The sequence below is a fragment of the Ictidomys tridecemlineatus genome, chromosome 1 (assembly GCF_052094955.1).
Source record: "Ictidomys tridecemlineatus isolate mIctTri1 chromosome 1, mIctTri1.hap1, whole genome shotgun sequence".
Taxonomy (NCBI): domain Eukaryota; kingdom Metazoa; phylum Chordata; class Mammalia; order Rodentia; family Sciuridae; genus Ictidomys; species Ictidomys tridecemlineatus.
Genome location: NC_135477.1, coordinates 150053912 through 150081201, shown reverse-complemented (window position 1 = coordinate 150081201; position 27290 = coordinate 150053912). Strand labels below are relative to the sequence as shown.

The 27290-nt window shown below is 34.8% G+C and overlaps 1 protein-coding gene across 7 annotated transcripts in view; it reads left to right on the top strand.

Moving 5' to 3' along the window:
- The window catches only part of Ddx46 (DEAD-box helicase 46), a 73398-nt gene that overhangs the window by 5352 nt on the left and 40756 nt on the right, over positions 1-27290 (top strand). For 6 of the 7 annotated variants that reach the window (XR_013438572.1, XR_013438574.1, XR_013438578.1 and 3 more), the window contains 13 exons: positions 1290-1433; positions 5832-5928; positions 6886-7051; positions 9027-9178; positions 10183-10296; positions 10950-11115; positions 11855-11975; positions 12383-12558; positions 13484-13605; positions 16922-17000; positions 18733-18815; positions 24917-25081; positions 25588-25750. Coding sequence is in view for 3 of the 7 variants with exons in the window: in XM_078049007.1 (XP_077905133.1) it covers positions 1290-1433; positions 5832-5928; positions 6886-7051; positions 9027-9178; positions 10183-10296; positions 10950-11115; positions 11855-11975; positions 12383-12558; positions 13484-13605; positions 16922-17000; positions 18733-18815; positions 24917-25081; positions 25588-25750 (1748 nt within the window). In the remaining 4 variants the exon portion in view is untranslated. Of the gene's footprint in view, positions 1-1289; positions 1434-5831; positions 5929-6885; positions 7052-9026; positions 9179-10182; positions 10297-10949; positions 11116-11854; positions 11976-12382; positions 12559-13483; positions 13606-16921; positions 17001-18732; positions 18816-24916; positions 25082-25587; positions 25751-27290 lie in introns of those variants that run through there. The other variant, XM_078049008.1, reaches the window with a different exon arrangement.

Here is a 27290-nt window from a genome sequence, read left to right as displayed (position 1 = left end):
CAGAAAGAATTTGACAGTATTTTTCAGACTTTGGAAGGAGAGGATACAATGATATTATCAGGGAAAGTATTAACCTATAACAGCGTGACTAATGCTAACTAATTCAATTTCATATTACATGGTTCCCTGAATAATTTCACATCGTTAACCACTTAAGTGAAATTGATCATTTAACATTTGTTTTTGACTTTTTAGTGTGAAAGCAGAATCAAGATTTTAAGATCAAGAAGCATTGTGGTGGGGAGGGGTACTGGGGATTGAACTCAGGAGCTCTCAACCACTGAGCCACATCCCCAGCCCTATTTTGATTTTATTTAGAGACAGATTCTCACTAGGTTACTCAGCGCCTCACCATTGCTGAGGCTGGCTTTGAACTCGAGATCCTCTTGGCTCAGCCTCCTGGGCGGCTGCACCCAGCTCAGGAACATTTTGAGAGTATCTAGTGAAGTCTTCATATTTTATAGATGAGGAAATTGAGACCCAGCGAGTTGGAGATTTGACCTTTTCATGTCACTGATTACTAGTAGTACCAGTGAAATTCTTTTGCCTCCAAATCTTCAGATCACTGATCTTTTCAAAGTCTCATTCTGCTCTGCCCATCCTTCGGCTTTTTTTGTGTGTATGTGGTGCTAGGGATCAAACCTGGGTCTTGCACACTATAGGCAAGTGAGCTCTACCATTGAGCCAACATAAAATTAGTACCCTCATTTTTTCATTGAGCACTTGCTGGACTTGGCTTTACTTGTTTCTTTTTTTTAGCTGTTTTGATCCTCAAAGCCTTTAATAATTTATGTTTTTTTTTTGTTGTTTCATTACTAGGTATTTAACCCGGGGATGCTATTACTACTGAGCTATATCTCGAGCCCCCAAAATTTTTAAAAAAATTTTTGACAGGGTCTTGCTAACTTGTTGAGGCTGGTCTCAAACTTGGTGATCCTCCTGTCTCGGCCTCCCACGTCCCTGGTTCACAGATGTGATACTGTGCCAAACAATAATGGTGATAATTAAGAAGCTTTTTTCAGCTGGGTACTCTGGCATACACCCATAATCCTATCAACTTGGGAGGCTGAGGCAGGAGGATTGCATATCTGAGGCCAATCTCGGCAATTTAGTGAGATCTTCTCAAGAAAAGAAAAAGGTCTGGGGATGTAGCTCAGTGGTGGAGAACACCCCCACCCCCTGCATGCATGCACACACATAAGCAGTAGGTCTTTTCAAATGGACAGAATCGTGATCTGAAATAATAGTTCTGTTGGTTACAGAATAAATGAAAAGTGTCTCTTTTTCAGGCGTTCCAGAAGTAGAGAGAGAGACAGAAGCCGAGAGCGAAGAAGATCTCGCAGCCGAGACAGGAGACGCTCAAGGAGTAGAAGCCGGGGCCGGCGATCCCGATCTTCCAGTCCTGGCAATAAAAGCAAGAAAGCTGAGAATAGGTAAACGTCATGCAGGTTGGAAAACTAGCTCTCTTCCCTGTGCCCTTTTTTTTTTTTCCTTCTCTTTCTTTTAAATTTATTCTTATAAACAATTATTGAATTTGGCTCCTGCTATGAACTATTGACAGAATTTTAACTGAGTATAAGTTCATGATTTTGTTGGAAAATACTAGATTCTATCAGGTTTTTTTTTTTTTTTTGGTGGTGCATGCTAGACAAGCACTCTACCAAATGAGCCCCTCTATCAGTTTTAATAGTTAATGCAGTTTACCCTTATTTAATACATACTATTCATGATCAGAAATATGTTTTATAGACCTCTTTCTGGATATTATGTAACTTCCTTTGAAATTATTTTCTTAGATAATGTTTCTGACATTGTTGACAAATAAACTTTGAATTTTTGGTATGCATTGCTGAATTGCTATTTAGGAAGGGTAAGCTTTGCTTGATTTTTTTATTATTATTTTTTATTTCTTTTATCAGGGATTGAACTCAGGGGCACTCGAACATTGAGCCACATCCCCAGCCCTATTTTGTATTTTATTTAGAAACAAGGTTTCACTGAGTTGCTTAGTGCCTCTGTTGCTGATGCTGGCTTTGAACTCATGATCCTCCTGTCTTAGCCTCCTGAGTTGCTGAGATTACAGGCATGTGCTACAGTGCCCAGTTAAGCTTTGCTTGTATAAATTAAATATATGTGTTTCCTGGAGATGCCAATAACATTCATTATTATTATTTTTTTTTAAACATTCAGTTTTGGGATGTAATTTGTACTTTACCTATTATTTCTTCACTGAGTCATAGGATAGTTAATATGTAGGCCTAAGTCTGTTTTCTGTATATTCTTCATGTAATTATTGGTATTTTTTCCCATGTTGCTTATTTTACTTAATAAAATTTATTTCACTGTCAGTGTGATACTTTTGGGATTTTAAAAAAATTAAGAGTAATATATTCAGAAAAGTGAATGAAATATTAACATACAAATTATTAAATAATTTTAAAGCAAACACATAATAGATCCTCTAACAAGAATAAGAGATAAAACATTGTAGTTAGGTGTGGTGGTGTATGCCTTTAATCCCAACGATGTGGGAGGTTGAGGCAGGAGGATTACAAGTTCAAGACTGGGTTTAGCAATTAATTAGCAAGGCCCTAAGCAATTCAGTGAGACCCTGTCTCAAATTTTAAAAAATATAAAGGTCTGGGATGTAGCTCAGTGGTATAGTACCCCTGAGTTAAATCCCAAGTATCAAAAAGAAAGAAGGAAGGAAAGAAATATTGTCAGTATCCCAGCAGTCTTTTATTTCCCTCTTTAATTCAGCTATCTACTTTCCTAGATAAAATTACTATTGATTTTTATGCTAGTAATTTCCTTACATTCCTGTGTGGTTTTTCCCATCTGTGTCTTCTGGAAAAATAGTTTAGATACCTGATTCTTAACTTTATATGATTTACATGAATAAGGTCCCATATATTTTTTTTTTATATTTATTTTTTTGTAGTTGTACACAATAACTTTTATTTATTTTTATGTGGTGCTGAGGATCAAACCCAGGGCCTTGCACATGTGAGGTGAGCGCTCTATCGCTGAGCCATAACCCCAGCCCCAGCATCCCGTATTTTATGTGTGTGTGTGTGTTTTTTTTTTTTTTTTTTTTTTGCTTAATATTTTTGAGATTCATTTTTGTTGCTTCTAACAGTAGTTGATTTTCATTACTGAATAGTATTCTGAGGTGTTAATATACTTCATTTTGTCCATTCTAGTGAGATGGATGTGAGCGTTTTTATATATATGTCCTAGAGAACATGTGCAGCAGTTTACTTAGGTTATATATCTAGAATTGAAATTGCTTGGTCATAGGTATAACTTTGTTTTTATTTCTTAAATTTTTTTAAATTTATTTTTTGGTGGTGCATGGCCTTGTTCATGCAAGACAAGCACTCTCCCAACTAAACTACATCCCCAGCTCTAGCATTGTTTTTAGTAGATAATGTTTTCCAAAGAGTTTGTACTAATTATATTCCTACCATCAAGGTATGAGAATTCTGTTACTCCATACCCTTTTAAAATTGTTAGTCCTTTAAATTTTTTCCACTTTGTTATATGTGTAATAACAATATCACTGTGGGTTTTGTTGTTTTTTGTTTTTGTTTTTTAAGATACATTCTCACAATGTTGCCCAGACTGATCTTGAATTTTGGGCTCAAGTGATCCTCTTGTCCCAGCCTTCTAGGTGCTGGGACTGTAGGCATGTTATGTCATGCCTGGCATTTTCATTGTTTTAATTTATGTGTCTCCCTGAGATTGGAGACTTTTCATATTTTTATTGGCCATTTGGATTTTCTCTTCCTGAAGTATATCTCATTTTAAAATTCATTTATGGAGGCTGAGGATGTAGCTCAGAGGTAGAGTGTTTACCTAGCATGTGTGAAGCCATGGATTCAATCCCCAGCACTTCAAGAAAATAAGTAAATAAAAATATAAATTGATTTATAGGAGTTTTTTGTTTATTTTTTTGTAAGGACTAGGTTGACTATGTCTTATCCAAAATGTTTGAAACCAGAGTGTTTACAGTTTGGATTTTTTTGTATTTGGGGCTATTTGGGGTTTTTTATTTTTTATTTTTATTTTTTAGTTGGTTATAGTCCTTTATTTATTTTATGTGGTGCTGAGAATCGAACCCAGTGCCTCACACATGCCAGGCAAGTGGGCTACCGCTGAGCCACAACCTCAACCCAATTTTGGGCTATTTGTATATTCATGATGAGATGTCCTAGGGATGAGACCCAAGACTAATCAGAAAACTTATTTATGTTTCATATATATTTTATTCGCATAGCCCAAAGGTAATTTTATACATTATTTTTAGTTCACCTGCATTTAAAAAAAATTTTTTTATAGTTGTAGATGGATGGCATGCCTTTATTTGTTTTTATGTGGTGTTAAGGATTGAACCCAGTGCCTCATGCATGCTAGGCAAGTGTTCTGCCACTGAGCTACAGCCCCAGCCTAGTGCATCTGCATTTTGAGTGCAAGTTGTCATATGAAATCAGGTGTTGAATTTTCCTCTTGTGGTGTTATGGGTGCTCAAAAATTTAGGATATTGGAACATTTCAGATTTTGGATTTCAAATTAGGGTGGTTCAATTTTTACTTTAGATGATTAAAGATCTTATACATTGAGAATAATGGATATAAACCTGACAAGGTCAATATGAGAAAAGAAAATTGTAGGCTACATTCAATATAAACATGAAGATTAACATTAAATCCAACAGTCTATGTAAAAGGTAGCATAAATAAATTGAGTTTTTTTAAAAATGGGAACATGGTTTAGCTTTACAAAATTGTAAATGTAATTTGCAATTGTAACGTTTACATTGTAATGTTCTGTGTTAATATGATTTAAGGAGAAAAGTCATGTGCTTGTTAAATAGATTAAGGAAAAATATTTTATTAAACTTAACATATATTCATATTTTAAAGTTTCTTACAAGAATTGAGTTGAAAGAGCATTTTATAAGCTCATCATAAGACTAGAAATATAAAGGAATGTAAATATTCTTGAAGAACAGTGTTGGAGGACTTTTTCTGCCAAGTGTCTGAAGGTTGTCAAAAAGTTATTAAAATCAGGTCAGTGTGTTATTAATGTAGGGCTGGTCAGATAGACCAGTGGAACCATATAAAGAGCCCAGAAACAGATCCTGCTAGTCACTGAGGACAAGTTATTAAAATTTGGTGTTAATGTCATTTGCTAGTTTATAATGAAATAAAACTACTTGCCTACTGTGTGTGTATAAAGCAATTCCAGATAGATTAAAGACCAAAACAGGTGGTAACATTAAACCTTTTACAAGTTTATGCTGAAGAATATCTTTTATCTCTGAATATCTTTATTAAGTCTGGAAGTATTTGTAATCTCAGAGACTAACACCACATATAAAGGTGGGGGAAGAATGATTAATTTGATTACATTAAAATTAAGACATTTTTAGTCATTATAAGAAACCTTAAGTCACATACAAGCCAATTGTGGTTTTAAATCTTATTATATACATAAATTACCTTACAGAACATTAAGATCTTAGTATATTTCTCTATTTAAGTTTTTATTTTCCTATTTAAATTTTGGTATTGTTTTTAATATGGTACATTCAGATTTTCTTGGTTATATTTCTAAATAGTATTGTTTGCCATTAGTGTCAGGGATTAATTTTTTACATTATATTTTCAGGATGTTTTTTAATGTAATATGAGAATGCAGTTGATTCCTAGAAGTTTATTTCTTAACTAACTAAAAAAGTGAAATACTGGTCTGTGGAGGCATTTTAAAATGAATGTTTCCAAGGACCAATAGTTGATATCTCTTTCTCTGTTTCTCTTTTTTGGTAGGTCTAGGTCCAAAGAGAAAACAGAAAGTGGGGAAAGTTCTAAAGAGAAGAAAAAAGACAAAGATGATAAGGAGGATGAAAAAGAAAAAGATGCTGGCGTATGTTTACTAACTTACAAATAATCCTTATGGTATCAGTCTTGCTTCTATAACAAATTATTTGTTTATAGAGCTGATTTTTTTTTTTTTCCTCCCAGTACTGGGGATGGAACCCAGGATCACTCCACCACTGAGATATACATCCTCACCCCTTTTTATTTTATTTTGAGACAGGTTTTTGCTAAGTTGCCTAGGGCCTCACTAAATTGCTAAGGCTGTCCTTGAATTTGCAATCCTCCTGCCTAAGCCTCCTGAGTTGCTGGGATTATAGGCAAGCACTGCCATGCCTGGCATATTTTCTCCCTCCTTTGGTGGTGGTGCTAGGGATTGAACTAATACAAAGCCTCACACATACATTCTAAGACATGCGCTTTCTGAGTTACATTGTCAGCCCTATGCTTAATTTTAAAATACATAATGGCATAAGATAAAAGGAAGATAAAGTAATAGTTGTCTCCATGAGAAATTTTTTCTCGAAAAAGTTGCATTTTATTCACATCATCTGTTTTTATTTACAAAATGTGATTAGACCATGTAAATGTTGTCAAATTGACTTCCAAAATAGTTGTATGTTTTCACATATGTATTTTTAAATTTTTGGTATTGGGGATTGAACCCAGAAACACTTTACTATAGAGCTATATCCCCAGTGCTTTTTATTTTTTATTTTAAGATAAGATCTCACTAAGTTGCTAAGTCTGGCCTCAAACTTGCAATACTCCTACCTCAGCCTCCCAAATTGCTAGTATTATAGGCATGGGCCATTATGCCTGACTTATGAATCTGTTTTTTAAGATGTATGATCTAGTAAATCTGGTCTACATTTAGCAGTTTATATTTGTGCCTGTTTTGTTTTCCTTTTTTATAATTTGGAGAACTTATTTGGAATGTCACTTGGAGTAAAACTGCTAATATTGGTCTTGCTTTTTATTTTCCTTTTCTCTTCTCCTTCCCAAGAACTTTGACCAGAATAAACTGGAGGAAGAAATGAGAAAGCGAAAGGAAAGAGTTGAAAAATGGCGAGAAGAGCAGCGTAAAAAGGCCATGGAAAACATAGGGGAACTGAAAAAAGAAATTGAAGAGATGAAACAAGGGAAAAAATGGAGTTTAGAAGATGATGATGGTATATTTATTTGTTATATTCCAGAATTATTAGTAAATTTCATATGAGGATAGGGGCTTTTTTTTTTTTTTTTGAAAGTGAAAAATATACATGATATATAAATGTAGACAATTCATTGGTAATAAGTACACTCATAGTGTTGGAGAGCCATGGTCATTGTTCATTTCCTGAACTTTTTCATCATTCTAAACAGAAACTCTATACTTATTAATAACTCACCATCCTGCCTCTCTCAGCCTGTTTTAAGTAAGAGAGAGAGAACTTTTTAATATTTATTTTTTAGTTCTTGGTGGACACAACATCTTTGTTTGCATGTGGTGCTAAGGATCGAACCCGGGCCGCACACATGCCAGGCGAGCGCACTACTGCTTGAGCCACATCCCCAGACCCAGTAACTTTTACTCTACTTTCAGTCTCTATGAACTTGCCCATTTTAGGGATCTCATAGAAGTGGAATTGTTCAATATTTGTTCTTTTGTGTCTGGCTTATTTCAGTGTGCACAATGTTATCAAGATTCATCTATATCATAGCATATGTGAGAATTTCTTTAAATGGCTGAATAATATTTCATTGTATTTATATATTGCATTGTATTTATTCATTCGTTATTATTTTGCACCTTTAGGTTGTTTATGCATTTTGGCTAGTGTGAATAATGCTGCTATGAGCATTGGTATGCAAATATATTTATTTAGGTACTTATTTTTTTCTTTCTTCCTTTCTTTTTTTGTTCTGGAATTTAAACCTAGGAGCAGTCTACTACTGAAGTACATCTTTAGCCATTTTAAAATTTTTTAAATTTTGAGATGGGATCTTGCTAAGTTGCCAATGCTGGCCTTTAACTTTTGGTTCTCCTGCCTCAGCTTCCCAAGTTGTTGGGATTACAGGCATGTACCACCACAGCTGGAAGCTCTTTAATTGCTGATATAAATGTTATTAGAGTAAATGAAGGACATGCTTTCAAGTCCCTTCTCTAATTTTTCATAATTTATAGAGAACCTCTCCGCCTATTATTATTATTATTATTATTATTATTATTATGTGTATGGTACTAGGCATCAAACCCAGGACCTCACCTTTGCTAGACTAACTCTATCCCAACCTACTTCTCTGTTTCTGTTTTAATTTTGAGACTTTAGTGAAGTGAAAGATTGTGGACTTGGAGGAAAATGGAATTTTGGCCCATTTTCTGAAAGTTCCAAAGTGGTTTGAATACATGCATTGATTATGTCTATAAAAGATCATGGTGTCTTCATTACATAAAATTATTTTTAGTTATGAGTAATGTGCCATTTTTTCTTTCTGTGATCAGGGTACTTGAAAGAAATGATTATAAATGTCATTTAGCAGAGAAAGTTTTTAATTCTGCTTCTAGTAATATTACTATAAATCTAAAATGGAATTTTTTTTTTTTTTTTTTTTTTTGCTGTACTATAACTAAACCTAGTGCCTTATACATGCTAGACTAGTGCTGTACTACTGAGGTATATACTCAGCCGTGGAGATCCATTTTCTAAGCATAATTAAATGACTTATTGGCATTTATATCTTCATCATTGTTATTTAAAAGTAATACATGGTTCGGCTTGATGGTGCAGGCCTGTAATCCCAACTATTTGGGAGACTGTGTCAGAAGGACTGCAAGTTCAAGGGCAGCCTGGGCAAATTAGTGACACTCTATCTCAAAATATAAAGGGCTGAAGATATAGCTCAGTAGTAGAACACTTGCCCTAGGCTTAATTCTCAGTAACACATACACCCACCCCACCCCACTCCACCCTCTGCAAAAAAAAAAGTAATGTGTGATTTAAAAGTATTAAAGCCTCTAAGTGTAAGTATTGAACTGTAGTATGGCTGGAGTAATTGGAAAGGGGTGAGTGTTAGCAGTGGGAGAAAAGGTTAGAAAGGTAAGGTGTGATCTGTGTCGAGTATTTTAAAACACAATGTACAAAGAAATACATTCTGATATTTTAGATGATGAGGATGATCCTGCAGAAGCTGAAAAGGAAGGAAATGAAATGGAGGGTGAGGAATTAGATCCATTAGATGCGTACATGGAAGAAGTGAAAGAAGAAGTGAAAAAGTTTAATATGAGAAGTGTAAAAGGTGGAGGGGGAAATGAAAAGGTATGGAGTTTTTTCCTTCTTTTTAAAGATTTATATTCCCACTTGGATAATTCATCCTACTCTTGATTTGCATTTTAATTGAGTTAATATTTTTGTTTTTCTTCATCTCAGAGATAACAATACTTTTCCCAAGTACCAGAGAAACTGATGAATTTTAAAAATTTTTAAAATGATGAATTTTAGCTGTAAATGTACTTTCAAAAGCTGTTCTATTACCACCATCTTTATTTAGTATCTTTGTTCATATATTACTATCTCAAGTCCTTTATAGCATTTATTACCTTTTCATATATTATAATTTTTATTGTGCTTTCTATTTTTTCCACCTGCCTTCAAAATAAACTCCAAAGAGTGGTGACCTTGACCTGTCTATTGATTCATCCAAACTCCCAGAACAGTGCCTGGCTTGTCTAATGAGTAAAAAATATCATTTGATAGTATATTTAAACTATATCATCGTATCATATAACATGAAAAAACCATGTATATATAAATGGTTTTTAATTTTTTATTATATTTCACAATGTAATATAATTAAACTAGGCACATGCCTGTAATCCCAACAGCTTGACAGGCTGAGGCAGGAGGATTGCAAATTTGAGAGCAGTGTCAATCTGTAATCCTAGTTACTGGGGACACTGATTGAGAAGGATTACAAATGTAAGGGCAGCCTGGGCAACTTACTGATACCCTGTCTCAGAATAAAAAGTGAAAAGGGATGAAGGTGTAACTCGGTGATAGAGTGCCCTTGAGTTCCATCCCTAGTACTGGCAGGGAGGGGTGGGGGAATGTGTATGTGTGTGTGTGTATGTGTACACATATAAAACATAATTGTATTACATTTAAAATTTTATACAAATTAAAGGGAAAAAGCACACTACTATTTGTCATTTTATTAAGTTGTTAATAAATTAATTTGATTATAAATTATGACACCATTGTTCTTAGTGTATAACTTGTTTTTCCCTTTTGCAAAACAATTTATATTCCTTTTTTTATTTTAGAAGTCTGGACCAACAGTCACAAAAGTTGTCACTGTCGTGACAACCAAAAAGGCAGTTGTAGATTCTGATAAGAAGAAAGGTGAACTGATGGAAAATGACCAGGATGCCATGGAGGTGATTTTTTATTTTTAATTGATTTTGACTTTATTCGTGATAGTATCCTACAAGCATTTATTGCATAACATTGATTGAGACATATTATTCAGCTATGCAGACTATTATGAGGAACCCTTGCCATTCTTAGTAGTGTAGTAGAATTTATCTAAATGTGGTAGAACATTCCAAAGTCTTTCATTCCTTGCTGTGTGCATTTTTTCATCCCCCTCATCAGCTCACCTCAAGTTTACAATATGGAGAGAAGAAATGAAGTGACAGAATGAATTAAATTTCTTTGCATTAGTATAGTGAAAACAATAGCAAAACTTCATTAAGACATTACTGAGAATTACTTTAATTTTGTATTGCAGTATAACTTTCTATAAGGGCAAAGAAAAAAGAAATTTTGTTATAAAACTTTGCAGGAGGTGTTGTAAAACTTCTAACTGACAGGAATAGTTTGAAGTGATTTTTGAAATTAGGTGTTAAGTTCTGGTGTAGCATAAAAATCTTATGGGTTAAGCAGTCTGTTTAGAATAAAAGCAAAAAGAGCCCTAGAGTAGTTTCTAGGAGAGGAGACTTTTAAAATCTAGAACTGTTGCTTCGTATAAGGGGACAGTAATATTGAATTTTTTAACTTTTTTTTTTGTTGTTGTTGTTGTAAACTAAAGTATTCTTCAGAGGAGGAAGAAGTTGATCTTCAGACAGCTCTTACAGGCTATCAGACCAAACAGAGAAAACTTCTGGAACCAGTTGATCATGGAAAAATTGAATATGAGCCATTCAGAAAAAACTTTTACGTTGAAGTTCCAGAACTAGCAAAAATGTCTCAAGAGGGTAAAGTTCTTTTATTTGTTTATTGGTTATAGTGGGCTCAAAGGAGGATATACTTCACTCTGCCCAGGAGTAATGTGGACAAACCTGTGAGGTAAAGGGTTTTAGGGAAATATTTTTTAAATGAGCAAAATTAATTCAGCTTCTTGTTTTTAGTGTTTTAAAGTGATATTGCCAATAAAATACGTCTGTTAGGCTCAGTGTGGTGGCGCATACCTATAATCCCAGCAGCTCAGGAGGCTGAGACACGAGGTTTGAGAGTTCAAAGCCAGCCTCAGAAAGGGTTAGGCACTAAGCAACTCAGTGAGATTCTGTTTCTAAATAAAATACAAAAATGGGCTGGGGATATGGCTCAGTGATTGAGTGCCCCTGAGTTCAATCCCTGGTACAAAAAAAAAAAAAAAATCTATTAGTCCTTCTGGTATTTAGGAGATACATGGTGAATATGGATATTATTGGTTGAATAAAGGTAATTGGACAAGTCATGGTAGAATAAGTGGGTGTATTACTCCTTTTTTTTTAAGATAAAAAATGAAAGATTGTTGAAATGAGGGTATTTCTGGTCATCTTTAGTTGATTGCAAGAGTAACTGCTTTAAGTGACTTTCAATGCTTCCTTCTATAACTCTTCCATAATTTTGTTTGTTAAATTGAAAAAAAAAATGAGCTGATATTCTTAGTTCTACCATGCCTAATTAAAATAGAAAGCATCAGGAATTTTTGATCTGGGCTTTGTTTTGCAGAGGTGAATGTATTTCGATTGGAAATGGAGGGTATCACAGTCAAAGGAAAAGGTTGCCCCAAACCAATTAAGTCTTGGGTCCAGTGTGGAATTTCCATGAAGATCTTAAATTCTCTCAAAAAGTAAGTGGTTATCTACATTTTTCAGTATCTTACTACTCAAAATTGCCCTTTCAAACAAATATTTCTCTTGATTACATTTTTCATCATCTCAAAAAGAAAGCCATTTATTTCCATCACCTCTACATTCATTAATGTACTTTGTCTATATATATTTAGTTATACTGGACATTTTATATAAACACTGTCACCTAACATGTAGTCTTTCTGATTATTTTCACTTAGTATAATCACAGTGTTTTAAAGATCTGTTCATATTGTAGAATCTCTGAATACCACATTCCTTTTTATTTCCAAATAATAGTTTCTTCTATGAACATGCTACATTTTGGAAGAACTTATTTTTATGGGATTCTGGGGCATCAGAAGATCTCAGTTCTTACCTTCTCTTTCTATTCTTTGTTTTTAAGGCATGGGTATGAAAAGCCCACACCAATCCAAACGCAAGCAATTCCTGCTATAATGTCTGGTCGAGATTTGATTGGCATTGCCAAAACAGGAAGTGGAAAGACCATTGCTTTTCTGTTGCCCATGTTTAGACACATTATGGATCAGAGGTCATTAGAAGAAGGAGAAGGGCCAATAGGTATAGTTCTTCTCATTAAATTAATTTTTGACATATCCTTGTTGTCCGTTAATCGGAAAGACCTGATATCCTATATTGTTCTTAATTATAACAATAAAGATGCCTTTATGTACAATTCCTTTATCATTTTGGCACTTTGGGGCTGATTTCCCCTTACCAGCAGGTGGAGTGAGAATCTTCAGAGCTCTGGAATGACATCTCAGAAGTACAAAAACAGCCTCTCCTGGCACAGCTCAGTTTTTAACTCTGACTCGGCAGGTAGACCCCTCATGCATATATCTGTTTAATTTATGTTGAGGTTTGTTCCTAGCCCAGTATCAGTGGATATATAAACTCAACAAGGAAAATAATATGGAAATGTATTTTCCTATTTTTTTTTTATGGCTTTATAAGTCTGTAGTATCGGCATTTCATTTAGGGTTAGGTCTTCAGATTCAGATGTTGATTCATTTTGGCAGAGAGATCTTCTGCAAATTTTAGTAGGGTTTTGGAAAATTGTTCAGCTCCTTTCTTGGAAATACAGGGTACTGTTTATTTCTTCTCTGTCTGAGCCAATCAGACCAAGGTTGTTTCCTGAAGCAGCGGTATGGCTTCTGCAACACAGTGAGTCACTTGATTTTCTTTGTTCTGTGATTTGCAGTTGAAAACTGTTTTCATTCTGTTTAACCAAGTATTTTCCTGAAGGTTGAGTGTGGTATTTTTAACTCTCATTTATTTTCCTATAGCATGTTCTTAAAAATCTGCCTACCCTTCACCACAATCTCTGCCGTTACAAAGCTTTTGAAATAGAATTTTCGAAGTTGCGTAAATTTTTTTTTTTTAATTAAGAGAGATGACTTTTATTTCAGGGGTTAAACTTAACATTTTAAAACCTAGCTTCTTAAGAATCTTGGTGCTTAGGCTTTTGACATATTTATCTTTTCAGCTGTCATCATGACTCCAACTCGAGAACTGGCTTTACAAATTACTAAAGAATGTAAGAAGTTTTCGAAGACTTTGGGACTTAGAGTGGTCTGTGTTTATGGAGGAACAGGAATCAGTGAGCAGGTACTTACAACAGGAACATTCAGTTTTTCCATCATTTCTCAAATTGAATGGTTCAGTAAAGTAAGAGTGACTTTTACTTTAGTGTTTTGAATAGTGACTTTTCTATCCTAAGGAGGATTAGGTGTGAAATAGTTGTAAGAATGAATTATGGGGTTGTGGCTCAGTGGTAGAGTGCTCACCTAGCATGCTTGAGACACTGAGTTTGATCTTCATCACCACATATATAAAATAAAGATATTGTGTTCAATTAAAACTGAAAAATGAATTAAAAAAAAGAATGAGTTATGTTATGCAGAATGAATATGTTCTGAAAGTCTAATACACAATATGGTGACTATAGTTAATCTTGTATTATGTCCTTAAAATTACAGAGTACAGAGTAGTTTCTTTCTTTTTCTTTTTTGTTTTTTGGTACCAAGGATTGAACCCAGAGGCATTTAACCATTGAGTCCCAGCTCCAGCCCCTTTTGTTCTTTATTTTCAGACAGGGTATTGCTAAATTGCTTCGGGCCTTGCTAAATTGCTGAGGCTGACCTTGAGCTTCCAATCCTCCTCCTGCCTCAGTCTCCCAGATTGCTGGGATTATAGGCGTGCATCACCATGCCCTGCTCCCCAGACCTTTAATACATTATTGTATGTGTATTTCTACTGGGAACTAAATCCAGGGATCCTTTACCATCAAGCTATATCTCTAGTCCTTTTTATATTTATTCATGTGCTTTACTTATTTATGTACTTACTTACCCTAGGGATTAAACGCAGGAGTACTTTACCACTGTCTAATCCCTAACTCTTTATTGTTTATTGTTTTACTAAATTGACAAGATTGGATTCAAACTTGTGATCTTCCTGCTTCCCCTACATGTTGCTGAGATTACTGGCAAGGTCCACCCAGCTCTAATACATAATTTTTTTTTTTTAATATTTTTATTTTTTAGTTATTGGCAGATACAACATCTTTGTATGTGGTGCTGAGGATCGAACCCGGGCCGCACGCATGCCAGGCGAGCGCGCTACCGCTTGAACCACATCCCCAGCCCACATAATATTTTTTGTTGATTATACCTCAGTAAACCTAGGAGAGTCACATGCAGTGGCACAAACTTATAATCTCAACTACTTGGGAGGCTGAGGCAGGAGGATTACAGTTCAGCTATTTAGTGAGACCCTGTCTCAAAATAAAAATAATATACTAAAGTGCCCCTGGATTTAATCCCTGTACTGCATGTGACTGCAAGCTGACACACACCTCACACAAGCCGGGGTGGTAGGAGAATGATTATGTTAATGCTCTATTTTTAAAATTTGAGGGCTGGGGTTGTGGCTCAGCGGTAGAGCGCTCACCTAGCGCATGTGGGGCCCTGGGTTCGATCCTCAGCACCACATATAAATAATAAAATAAAAGTATTGTGTCCAACTACAGCTAAAAAATTAATATTTTTTTTTAAAAAAAGATAAATAAAAAATATAAAATTTGGAGTAGTTTTATGTTAACATGATCTTCCTCTTCTCCTGCCTAAGGAAGTTAGAATATTTTCCATCTTTGTGTTTGGATAAACTCAGGGGCGCTCGACCATTGAGGCCACGTCTCAGCCCTCTTTTGTATTTTATCTAGAAACAGGTTCTCACTGAGTTGTTTAGAGCCTTGCTTTTGTTGAGGCTTGCTTTGAACTCTCTATCTTCCTACCTCAGCCTCCTGAGCTATTGGGATTATAGGCATGCACCAAAGTATTGAGAGCATTTAATAAGTTGACCAGTTAGATTAATAAGAACTGGAATTTGCCCTAGGACCTAGGTCTTTTGATTCCCAGATTGGCATTTATTGTCTTTAATGCTTGTTGAAATCTTGAAAAATGGTGATGAATGGTATGCCAGAATATCACAGTTTCATCTGCATTCTTAAATGATTTTAGAAAGAATTATTTAAACCATTTTGACTCTCTTTGGCTTGGCATTTATCTAAGTGTCTTCTAAAGAATGATAGCGATAGATTTTTATTTATTTATTTATTTGTAGTTGTAGGTGGACAGTATGTCTTTGTTTTATTTTTTTGTGATACTGAGGATTAAACCCAGTGCCTCACACATGCGTGGCAAGTGCCCTGCCGCTGAGCTACAGCCCAACCCCAGATATTTTGTTTAATTAGAAGAAAAAATAATGGATTCTATGATCAAATAAGTCCTGGAAGTGTTCGGTTATACAAAGTTAAAACAGGGGTTTTTTTTCTTTAAGACTTTATAGACTGATGAACTAATATATATTGAGATACCAGGATAATAAGATATAATTTAAGTGGCATTCTCTGAACTTACTTAAAGTAAAATTCTTTCTTAATACTAAAACCAGGGAATATTTGATTTCCTTATCCTAATGCTATTTTAAATACTTGAGCTTGGCTTCTTTTTTAAAAAAATATTTTTTGTGGTTATAGATGAATGTCTTTATTTTATTTGTTTATATTTAATGTGGTGTTAAGGATCAAACCCAGTGCCTCACATGTACTAGGCAAATGCTCTGCCATTGAGCTACAGCCCCAGCCCACACTTGGTTTATTTACTGAGTTCATCTTTGTCAATTTTTTGATCACATTTTGTAGTAAGAAATGCATTTAGAAAACAAATTTTAAAAATAGAAATACATTTCTAAAATAAACTGGTACATGCATGCATATTACATTTATATAAATCAAACAAAAGTTTTATCATGTGCTGAGTATGGTGGTCCTTGCCTGTAATCCCAGTGACTGGGAAGCTGAGATAGGAGTATCACAGGTTTGAGGCCAGCCTCAACAATTTAGCAAGACCCTGACTCAAAGTAAAAATTTTTAAAAAGGGGGTAGAAGTATAATTCAGTGGTAAAATTCCCTGAGCTCAATTCCCAGTACCTACTACCCCCAAATTGTGATGTTTAGGGCACTGGTATTTTTCATTCTATTTAATTACTTAAATGACTGGTTATAACTTATGAAATTAATTTAATTGGTGGTAACCCTAAATTAGAAACATTGATATGTTTCTGTGTGTTTTACATACCTCTCTTCATCTTCCTTTCATGGTTTTGAGACAGTGGTAAATTAAAATTGGTAAAATTCTTTAGTTTCATTGGTTTCAAATTTATGGCAGCATGTGGTCATGCTACTCTTAAATATTCCATTAGTAGTGCTCCTGCATTCCAAAGAATTTAGTTGGAGATTTTAGAGTGTTTTAGTCGGATCTTGTTTTGCTTGGTAGAACCATGCAAGGACCAGATACTAGATTTTTTTAATCTGTTTAAGCATTAATGATGGTCAACTAAAAAATTTCATCTTTTTAATTAGATTGCTGAGCTGAAAAGAGGTGCTGAAATTATTGTTTGCACACCTGGTCGAATGATTGACATGTTAGCGGCTAACAGTGGTAAGTCAGAGGTATTTTTTTCTTGTTCTGTTTTAGTTATGGATTTTATACATTTTTTTAAGCAAATATAAGAAACCAATAAAGGGTTTCTATGTTTCCTCTTAAAGCTGTAATATCTTAAAATTTGTATTGTAACAAGTTTATTATCATAAGTATTAGTAGTTTTTTTGTGATTCAATTTAAAATTTTCAGAACCAACTATATCTGATCTCTTAGCATTTAGATTTTGAATCCATTTTTCACCTCACTTTACTTTTAAAAGGATACATATATTATTTGTTATTATAAAATTTAGGCTTTTTTCTTTGCAGTATCTTACAATACTAGATAAATTAAGATATTGCAGCTTCAAGAAATTTTACCTTTTGTAAATATTGCATGTTTTTAGCTCATATTGCTTTGTTAAATTATTCCCTATCAAAACTGTTACTAAACTGTTGACATTATTTAACTTCTGTGGAGAAAGGCCCTTCAAGATTTATAGAACTGGGCTTCCGAGACTTAAACCATCAAAGGTAGGTAATTTAATGCTGTTCCCAACCTTGCAAAACTAATTGGGGCTGCAAATGTTAGTGTGGAATACTTAAATATTAGGAAGCTCTTATTTTGGCTCATTTTTATTTTTTGATGAAAATGCTTTCAAAGATTTCCATTGCAGTATTCATATATACATACAAGGGTAATAAAAACCGAGTAATGCATGTTTCTAATAGCATTCTGCTTGAATTTCTGTATGAACTTAATTCTAATTCTACATGAAGTTGGCAAAGTGACATTGAAATGGTTTGATAAGTCATTGTGCTTGTATAGCCTACGAAAAGTTTTGGGATGACTGCTGATTAAATAATCCCTTGTTTTTTCTCAATGCTGCATTGATTAAATCTCCTGAAATTCATCTTGATTAATTTACCTTTTTCCTTTATCTGTCCTTATTGGTTTATCTTTAATAACTATTTTATATGTGTTTTGCCAGGTGATTGATTCAACAGTTGATAGCAGTGCTTTTATTAATTCTTTGGAAAAGGATTCCTGTGTATTTAGCTTTCACTGGTTAAGAAGCCAGGAACATTTATTTAAATAGTAGGAACTCATTTAAGTAAAATTGCAGTTGTAGCTTTTTATAGAAAAATAGAAAAATGTATTTATATAATGCATTTTGTATTTAAAGATTTTGTGTAATATGTTAGTTACCTAATGATGTTGAATAGTTTCTCATTAATGGTTTGACCTGCCCATTTAAGGAGCTTCTAAATATAGGGAAAATAGATGATAAAGTAAGATAAAGAGAAATTTTCTACATCTGAAGTAGTTAGCACTGGAACTTGCTTTCCACACATACGCTGTAATCTCTAATATGTTTTTTTCTAGGTGATGCTGTCAAATAATGGCTGATGTGGCTCGATGCTTCATCTCAGTCTTAGTTTTATGATGTGTTTTGGAGAGGGCTGTTTTCTGAATTTTACAGGTTCTTCAGGCCCTATGATGGTATGCAAGAGACGAGTTTGACAAAATAAAGGGCCTCATATACCCATTGTCAGAAAGTATTTGTCACTAGATTAAGACATTGTAGACCAAAATTTCTTTTCACTGTTTAAAGATACCTAACCTACCCCTGTGGTTAAGTCAGGCATTTTAGTTCCCTTTACAGTTTTTTAAGTTCTTGGTAGTCATAAAATGACTTGTGACTGATTTTTAGTTTTTCTTTTTGTTTTTATTTTTCTTCTCATTTTAGGTCGGGTTACAAATCTTCGAAGAGTGACATACGTTGTTTTGGATGAAGCAGATAGAATGTTTGACATGGGTTTTGAACCACAGGTAATTGCTGAGTTTCTTAAATGTTTTGAAATGTAAATATGACTGTGTAACTGCCATAAGAATGAAATGTTTATGTGGTTTCTGAAATTCACACACATTTTTTTGCCTAGAAATATAGTATGTTAGGGACACATGGAATTAAAATAGATATTTATTTATGTTTCAGATTCCTTTTAAAACTTGTTTAGGAGGTATTTATGCAGGCAACTCCTTAGAAGTCTAAAACCATCATAAATCAAACTAGAATTAGAATATGGAACTGGAGACTGTCATGCTAAATAAAATAAGCCATTCCCCAAAATCCAAAGTTCAAATGTTCTCTCTGATATGTGGATGCTAACACACAATAAGGGGCAGGGGGGAAGAATAGAGGTTCATTGGATTAGACAAAGGGTAATGAAGGGAAGGGAACGGTGATAGGAAGAGGAAAGACAGTAGAAAGAATTGGACATGACTTTCCTATGTTCATGTGTGAATACACCACTAGTATATCATCTCATTCAACCACAAGAATGTGGTTTAATTAGAGTAAGTTATACTCTATGTGAGTATAATATGTAAAACTTTCTATAGTCACGTATAACTAAAAAGAAAAAATAAACAGAATTAGAGTACTAACCTTAAACTTTCATATTTTCTAGTTACATTTTCTTTTCAAATAAATTCTTTTAATTTCTGCTTTTAACTATCCTCATAATCTAGGTAGCATGTTGTTATTTACATTCTCCAAACATAAAAACTAAGGTTTAGCCAGTTGCAGTGGTGCACGCCTGTAATCCTATAATCCCAGTGGCTTGGGAGGCTGAGGTAGGAGGATTGAATTCAAAGCCAGCCTTAGCAATGGTTAGGTGCTTAGCAACTCAGTGAGACCCTGTCTCTATATAAAATACAAAATAGGGCTGGGGATTTGGCTCAGTGGTCAAGCATCCCTGAGTTCAATCCCTGGTATCCAAAAATAAATAAATACGATTCAAAGCATTTGACCAGCTTAGGTTTTTATATTTCTCTTATATGCAGTTTGGTCTGTTATAAGATTTCATTGATAGAAATTTATAAAGACTTTTTTTTTTTTTTTTTGTGTGGTGCTAGATATTAAATCCAAGGCCTTGTACATGGTAGTCAAATACTCTACTACTGTGCTATACTCCCAGCCTTGGAATCACATTTTGAAAGGTAGTAGAAATTTTTCTTAAAAAGAATAGCAATGTGTCAATGTGCTCTAATAAAAAATTTGTAATCTCAGACTGCAATAACAGAAATGTCACCATTATGTTGTTTGTAGGTACTATGCACTAAAAAGAGCATACTGTATTTTTCACCTACCAACTTATTCCTTTTCAATGGTTGAAAAATATATTAAAGTTATCTTAAATGTAAACATTTTATTTTCCACAAATTTTCTTAAATTCTTAGAAAAGCAAACATGCCATTTAGGATCTCCTCTTAAATCTACTTACATTCTTTTCTCTAAAACATGCCACACCCTTAAAGCCAATAGATGAACTGGAAAACTTGTGGAGTTTTTTTATTTTTGTTTTTGTTTTTGTCTGTTGTATTATACTAGAAATAGAACTGAGGGGCACTTTACCACTGAAATATACCCCCAGCCCTTTTTATTTTTTATTTTGAGACAGTGTTGTAAAATTGCTAAGGCTAGCCTTGAATTTGCAGTCTTCCTGCTTCAGTCTCTAGTAGCTGAGTCTATGGGCATAAGTCACTGTGCCTGCCTAACCAAGAAACTAAAGAGAATCCAAGAAAATACTCCTGCTTGGGAGACTGAGGCAGGAGGTTCACCAGTTCAAACCCAGCCTCAGCAACTTAGCGAGGGCCTAAGCAACTCAGTGAGACCCTGTCTCTTAAAAAAGGGCTAGGGATGTGACTCAGAGGATAAGCGCCCTTGGGTTCTATCTCTGGTACCAAAAAAAGGAAAATATTCTTTGTGGAGCACAGTGGCACATTCCTGTAATCTCAACCTCTGGGGAAGCCTAAGGCAGGAGTATTCCAACAAGATAAGCCTCAGTAGTTTTGTGGGACCCTCAGCAACTTAAGGAGACCTTATCAATATCACCTTTGCTGTTTTGAAAACATCCTATTACTTTCTATCTCCTTTCACACTAATAGGCTAAAATTAAATGAGTCCTACCTCTTATAGACAATTGTTATAAAGATCCTTTAAAAGTTTAACCCATTCTGTTCTATGCTTAGACAGTGTGCATTTTTCTTTATTCTCCAGAAAATCATTTACTATTAGAAGCTTAATTAACAGCTTAATTACTCATCTGCATAATTATCTCAACTCTAACTCTTAAACCACACAAAAATGATCCCTGTGATTTTTTTGTTTTTTATTTTTTTGGTGCTGGGGATTGAATCCAGGGTCTTGTGCATGTGATGCAAGCACTCTTCCAACTGAGTTATATCCCCAGCCCTCCCTGTGATGTTAATATGTATTTTGGAGCCAGGTGTCATGGTGCATGTCTATAATTCCAATAATTTGGGAGGCTGAGGCAGAAGGATTGCAAGTTGAAGGCCAGCCTAAGCAACTTAGTTAGATCCTGTCTCAAAAAATAAAAAGGGCTGAGGATGTGGCTCAGTGGTTAAGTACTCCAGGGTTTAATCCCCAGTACCAAAAAAAAAAAAAAACCCACAAAACAAAAAACCCAATATATATTTTGGAAAAAATTTACCTTGATAGAGATCCAGAAAGTCAAAGATCAAATATTTTCTCTAATATGCATTAGCTAGTCCAAAATAAAGGGAGGAAAAAACAAAAAACCTTTGCGGGAAGGGGGTTCTATTAAAATAGAAGATCAGTTCAGTGAAGTATAGGAAGGGAATTGAGGGAGAGGGAGGAGGGACAGGATAAGGGAAGAACAATGGAAGTGAATCTAACCTAACTTTCCTATGTACATATTTTTATTTCCTATATACATATTTTTCTCTTTGTCTATTTTTTTAGATATATATTTCTTAGTTGTAGGTGGACATAATACCTTTATTTTATTTTTATGTGATGCTGAGGACTGAAAGTTCGATTGTGATAAATCTTCGAATGAGTCTTTCTGGATTCCTTTTACTTAGACTTCAGTTAGCTTCTTGAATGTTTAAAGTCATGTTTTTCATTAAATTTGGGAAGTTTTTGTTTTTTAATTTATTTTTTGTAGTACTAGGGATTTAACCCTGGGGCATTCTACCACTGAGCTACATTTCCAATCCCATTTCTCTTTGACATATGGACTTGCTGAGTTGCCTTGTTCTCCAACTTGTTATCCTCCTGCCTCAGCCTCCTGAGTTGTTACCATTATAGGTAAGCACTACTGTGCTTGGCAAATTTAGGAAGATTTCAGGCATTATTTTTCAAAATTTTTTCTGCCTTTCTCTCTTGTTTCTCCTTTTGGGACACCCATAATAGATATATTGTTCTGCTTGATAGTATCTCATGGGTTCCTTATGTTTCCTTTTTCTTTAACCTTTTTACTTTCTGCTCCTCAGATCTAATACTTTCCATTACCCTATCTTCAAGTTTATTGATGCATTCTTCTGCATTCAAATCTGCCTAGATGACTAGTAAATTTTTCATTTCTTGTACTTTATAGCTTCTTCTTTTTAGGTTCTGTCTTGTTTTTGATATTTATATTTTGTTAATGAGTTGTTCTTGATTTTTCTCTATATCTTCCTGAAGCTTTTTTTTTTTCCGATGTGTGAGTATGTGTATGTGGTATTGGGGACTGAACTGAGGGGTGTTCTGTGACTGAGCTACATCCCCAGTCCTTTTAAAGTTTTATTTGAGAAATAGTCTTGATCTTTTGGATAAGTTGCTCTGGCTGGCCTTCAACTTGAGATATTCCTGCCTCTACCTTTGAGTCACTGGGATTATAGGAATGCATTACTATGAGTAGCTCCTATAGTTGTTTTTGTTGTTGTTGTTTGTTTATCTCCAACACAGTTGTTTTAAAGCCATTTGTCTAGTAGATTTGCCACCAGGTCATTTCCATGGACAGTTTCAGTTGATTAAATTTTTTCCTTTGAGTGGTCCATACTTTCCTGTTTGTATGTCTTGCAAGATTTTGTTGAGAACTGGTCATTTGAAACTAATAATGTGGTAACTCTGGGAATCAAGATTTTTTTCCCCCTTCTTAGAGTTTACTTTTGTTGTTGTTATTTTTATTGTTAAAGGCTGTATTTGTGCCAAGGGTTAGACTGAGGCATAAACTCAATGTCTTATTTATTTTCTGAACCTGTAGCTTTTCCTGAGTATGTGTGAGAATTTTCTTATTTTCCCTGTGTATTTGATTGTTTTTGAATGTCCTAGTCTTTCTATTAATCTTTTTTTTCTTTTTTGCCATAAAGTCTCATTATGTTGACCAGGCTAGTCTCAGATTCCTAGGCTTAAGTGGAACTCTAGTTCCAATTCCAGCTTCCTGAATAGCTGTTTTTTTTTTTTTTAAATGTCCTAATATTAAATATTTGGGTACCAAAAGGGGAAAAGGAAGGAAAAGTGGGTACTGAGCTTTAAATTGCCTGGAAGTCACTTGAGGTATAGGAAGAGGATCTCACAGTAAATTGGGGGGACACTGTCTCTTTATTTATACATTAGTGATGTAAAGTAGCAATCAGAGCACAGATCCTTGATATTTGGAACACAAGGTCCTTCTTGGCAACTCTAACTTCCAAAGCTACATGCAGTCAGCTCTAGGAACATGTTCGGGGACCTCCCCTGCAATAGGGCAGGGGGCACAAAATATTGACTTCTACTGTGTTTAAAACTGAAGTTATTCATAATTTACCTCCAAAGATTTCCCCTGGAAGTTGTAAGCTTTCAGACCTCAAAAAAATCAGTACAGGGCTGAGACCTCACATGTGCTAGGCAAGCACTCTACCACTGTACTGATTTTTTTGAGGTCTCCAGTGCCACATTTAAAAAAAAAAAAAAAAAGTTGTGTCCATGTACAACTATATAATATTAAAAACAACAACAACAGTACAGTCACATCAGACAGATTCTACCATTAGAGTAGTTGTCAAAAGAGAGACGGGTTGTGGCTAAGTGTTAGAGTGCGTACCTAGCACATGCAAGGCCCTGGGTTCGATCTTCGGCACCAAATAAAAATAAATAATAAATAAAGTAAAGGTATTATGTCCAACTACAACTAAAAAATAAATATTAAAAAAAAGAGAGATAGAAATATTTATACCTGGCACTTCCTCGCTGCCATCTTCTCAGGATTCTCCTACTCTGTGCATGTATGTTTGGAACTGAAGGTTGAACTCAGGGGTACTTTACCACTAAGCTACATCCCCAGTTCTTTTAGTTTTTTTTTTTTTTTTTCCTTTTAATTTTGAGACAGGGTTTTACCAAGTTGCTGAGGCTGGCCTCAAACTTAAGATCCTTTGCCTCCCCAGTCTCTGAAATTACAGGGGTATGCCACCGTGCATGGCTTTTTGTGTGTTTTTATTATTTTATATTCCTAGCACTTAGAACAATGCCTGGCACTTAAGTGCTCAGTAAAAATAAGTTAAATAAATGAAGGAAAACAGTGATAGTTATAGGTAATACCTTGCATCCTAGATATAGTTTGAAGATGAGACTACTGAATTTATTAATGGATTTTGGTGAGATGAGTGACAGAGAAGGATTTGTCAAAGATGGCATCTAGACTTTTGGCCTAAGTGTGTAGAATTTTTATTTCTTGAGATAGTTGGAGAGCAGCAAATTGGGGAATAAATGAATTGTCAGATTCTAAGGTTACAAGTTTAAAAGTTATTGAAATACTTTTTTAAAAGTAACTGAATGGGGCTGGAGTTGTGACTCAGTGGTAGAGCACTTGCCTAGCATGTGTGAGGCCCTGGGTTTAATTCTCAGCACCACATATAAATAAATGAATAAAAAGTAACTGAGGGCTGGGGCTATGGCTTAGTTGGTAGAGTGCTTGCCTTGCATGCACAAGACCCTGGGTTCGATCACCAGCACCAAAAATAAATAAATAAATAAAAGTAACTGAAAAACATTTGTTCTCAAAAGTTTCTTCTACTTAACTTTAACATTGCATAAGCTTTGGAGTCTATTATATTTACCATATTTATTTGTGTTGTTTTCTCAGGTCATGCGCATTGTGGATAATGTCCGTCCTGATCGACAGACGGTTATGTTTTCAGCTACTTTCCCCAGAGCTATGGAAGCTTTGGCTCGTAGAATCTTGAGTAAACCCATTGAAGTACAGGTTGGAGGCAGGAGTGTGGTTTGCTCAGATGTGGAGCAACAAGTGGTGGGTATTGTTAGGAAATCCCTAGTTTCCTTGATATGTAGGCAGGTTGTGTGATCTTTTTGGGATCAGTATTTGTGAGGTGGATAGATAATTTTTAAAATTAAGTGGTCTGCATTCGTTGCAGGCTTCAGTATTTTGCCAGGTGTATTTGACTGTGCTGTTATGTGGAAGTGACTATTTAAAATACTCTTTTTGGTTTCTTTCATCAGAGGTGGGGTAGATAGAAATGTAACACACCTGTCTTAATCTTTGATTACTTATGAAGTTAAGAGATGAGCAAACAGATGATTGCTTGCTCATATTTGCAAAATTTTTATTCCCTAAAGATTTATAATTTTTTTAACTTACTTGCTTTTCAGTTAAAGTCAGCATTTTCCTAGCCCTTCCTTAAAATATAGAATTATCTTGAATTATTTTGTATTCACCACACACTAAATGAGTATTTCTGTCCAAAGGTTGTGTTTGCATTTTTAGTCCAATAACTTGGTGTAATTTGGTGTTTTCAGATTGTGATTGAAGAAGAAAAGAAATTCTTGAAGTTACTTGAGCTTCTAGGCCATTATCAAGAATCAGGATCTGTCATTATATTTGTGGATAAGCAGGAACATGCTGATGGTCTATTAAAGGATTTAATGAGAGCATCTTACCCTTGCATGTCTCTTCATGGAGGTAATGTTTAAGCTCTGTGGTATAATCTGAATGATAATATTTGCTTTGTTCTCTGTAATTTAGAATTGTTTTATATTATTTATCTCAGTTTTTACTGAGCTTTCTGGGATCATCAATCATATTAGAGATAAAGTAAATGAGACAGGCATACATTGGATTTTTGTGTAACTTTAGATATAACTTCAGCATTTTTATGTATATGTGGGGCTTAGAACACATGTGAAACAGGTACAGTTTGAATTACCCTCATCAAGCAGGTATTCTGGCTGTCTGGCTTTGTACTGCACTGCTTTGGAATTTAGAGGCAATGCTCTTTAATTTTCTTATAATTCTGCAATTTGGGCAGAATTTGACATATATATCTACTCTGTGTTTCATGCTTTGTAGCTTATTCGGGGTTTGAGTAGGGTGGCTCAGTGGGGCTTATGATCTACTTTCAATTTGCCTCACGTATGTGGCTGGCAAGTTGGCACTGGCTCTTGACTAGGATATCAGTCAAGCTATTGGCTAGGGATTCTTGTGGGCTATTAGGTTTTTTAAAGCCCAAGACAAGAAGCAGAATCTGGCATGCCAATAGGGACAGTCCTGGGAATTAACAGAGTTTTTATTTCTTCTATGTACTATAGGTCAAAATAGTCCCAAGACTGGTCCAGATTTAGGGGGATGGAGGTATAGACTCCACCTCTTAACAAGAGAGTATCTTACCACATGCAGAAGATAATGTGGGACAGGAGATACTTTTTGTTGTCATCTTTGGAATATAGAGTCTACCATACCTGGCTTCATGTGGGATGAAATTAAATGGGCTTGTATTCCTTTAACTTGGTAAAAGCGTTTGTTTTATTTGCTATGCTGGGGATTGAACCCATAACCTTACGTACACTAGCCAAGGACTCTGCCTCTGAGATACATCATTAACAGGGTTAGGTTAGTTACCTTCTTACCTTCTTACCTCCTCCTCCTCCTCCTTTTTTTTTTTTTTGGTACTGGGGATTGAACCCAGAGATATTTAACCACTGATCCACATCTCCAACCACCCCTCACCTTTTTAAATAGTTGTAGATGGACAGCGTGCCTTTATTTTATTTTATTCATTTATGTGGTGCTAAGGATTGAACGCAGTGCCTCACACATGCTAGGCAAGTGCTCTGCCACAGAGCTACAGCCCCAGTGCCCCCAGCCCTTTTTTATATTTTATTTAGAGCCAGGGCCTCTCTGAATTGCTTAGTGCCTCAGGTTTGCTTTGAACTTTTGATCCTTCTGCCTCAGCCTCCTGAGCTGCTGGATTATAGCATGTGCCACTGTGCCTGGCTGATTAGTCAACTTTTAATGTTTTAAAATGAGTTATATTTTCCTTTTTTTTAAAAAAAAAAAAAAAGGTAAATATACATTAAACAAATTTTCTCTTTTTAACCATTTTATTGATTGATTGATTGATATGATCCAGGGGCACTTAACCACTTAGCCATATCCTTAGCCTTATTTTTTTTAATGTATTTTGTTTTACACAATACCTTTATTTTATTATGTGGTGCTGAGG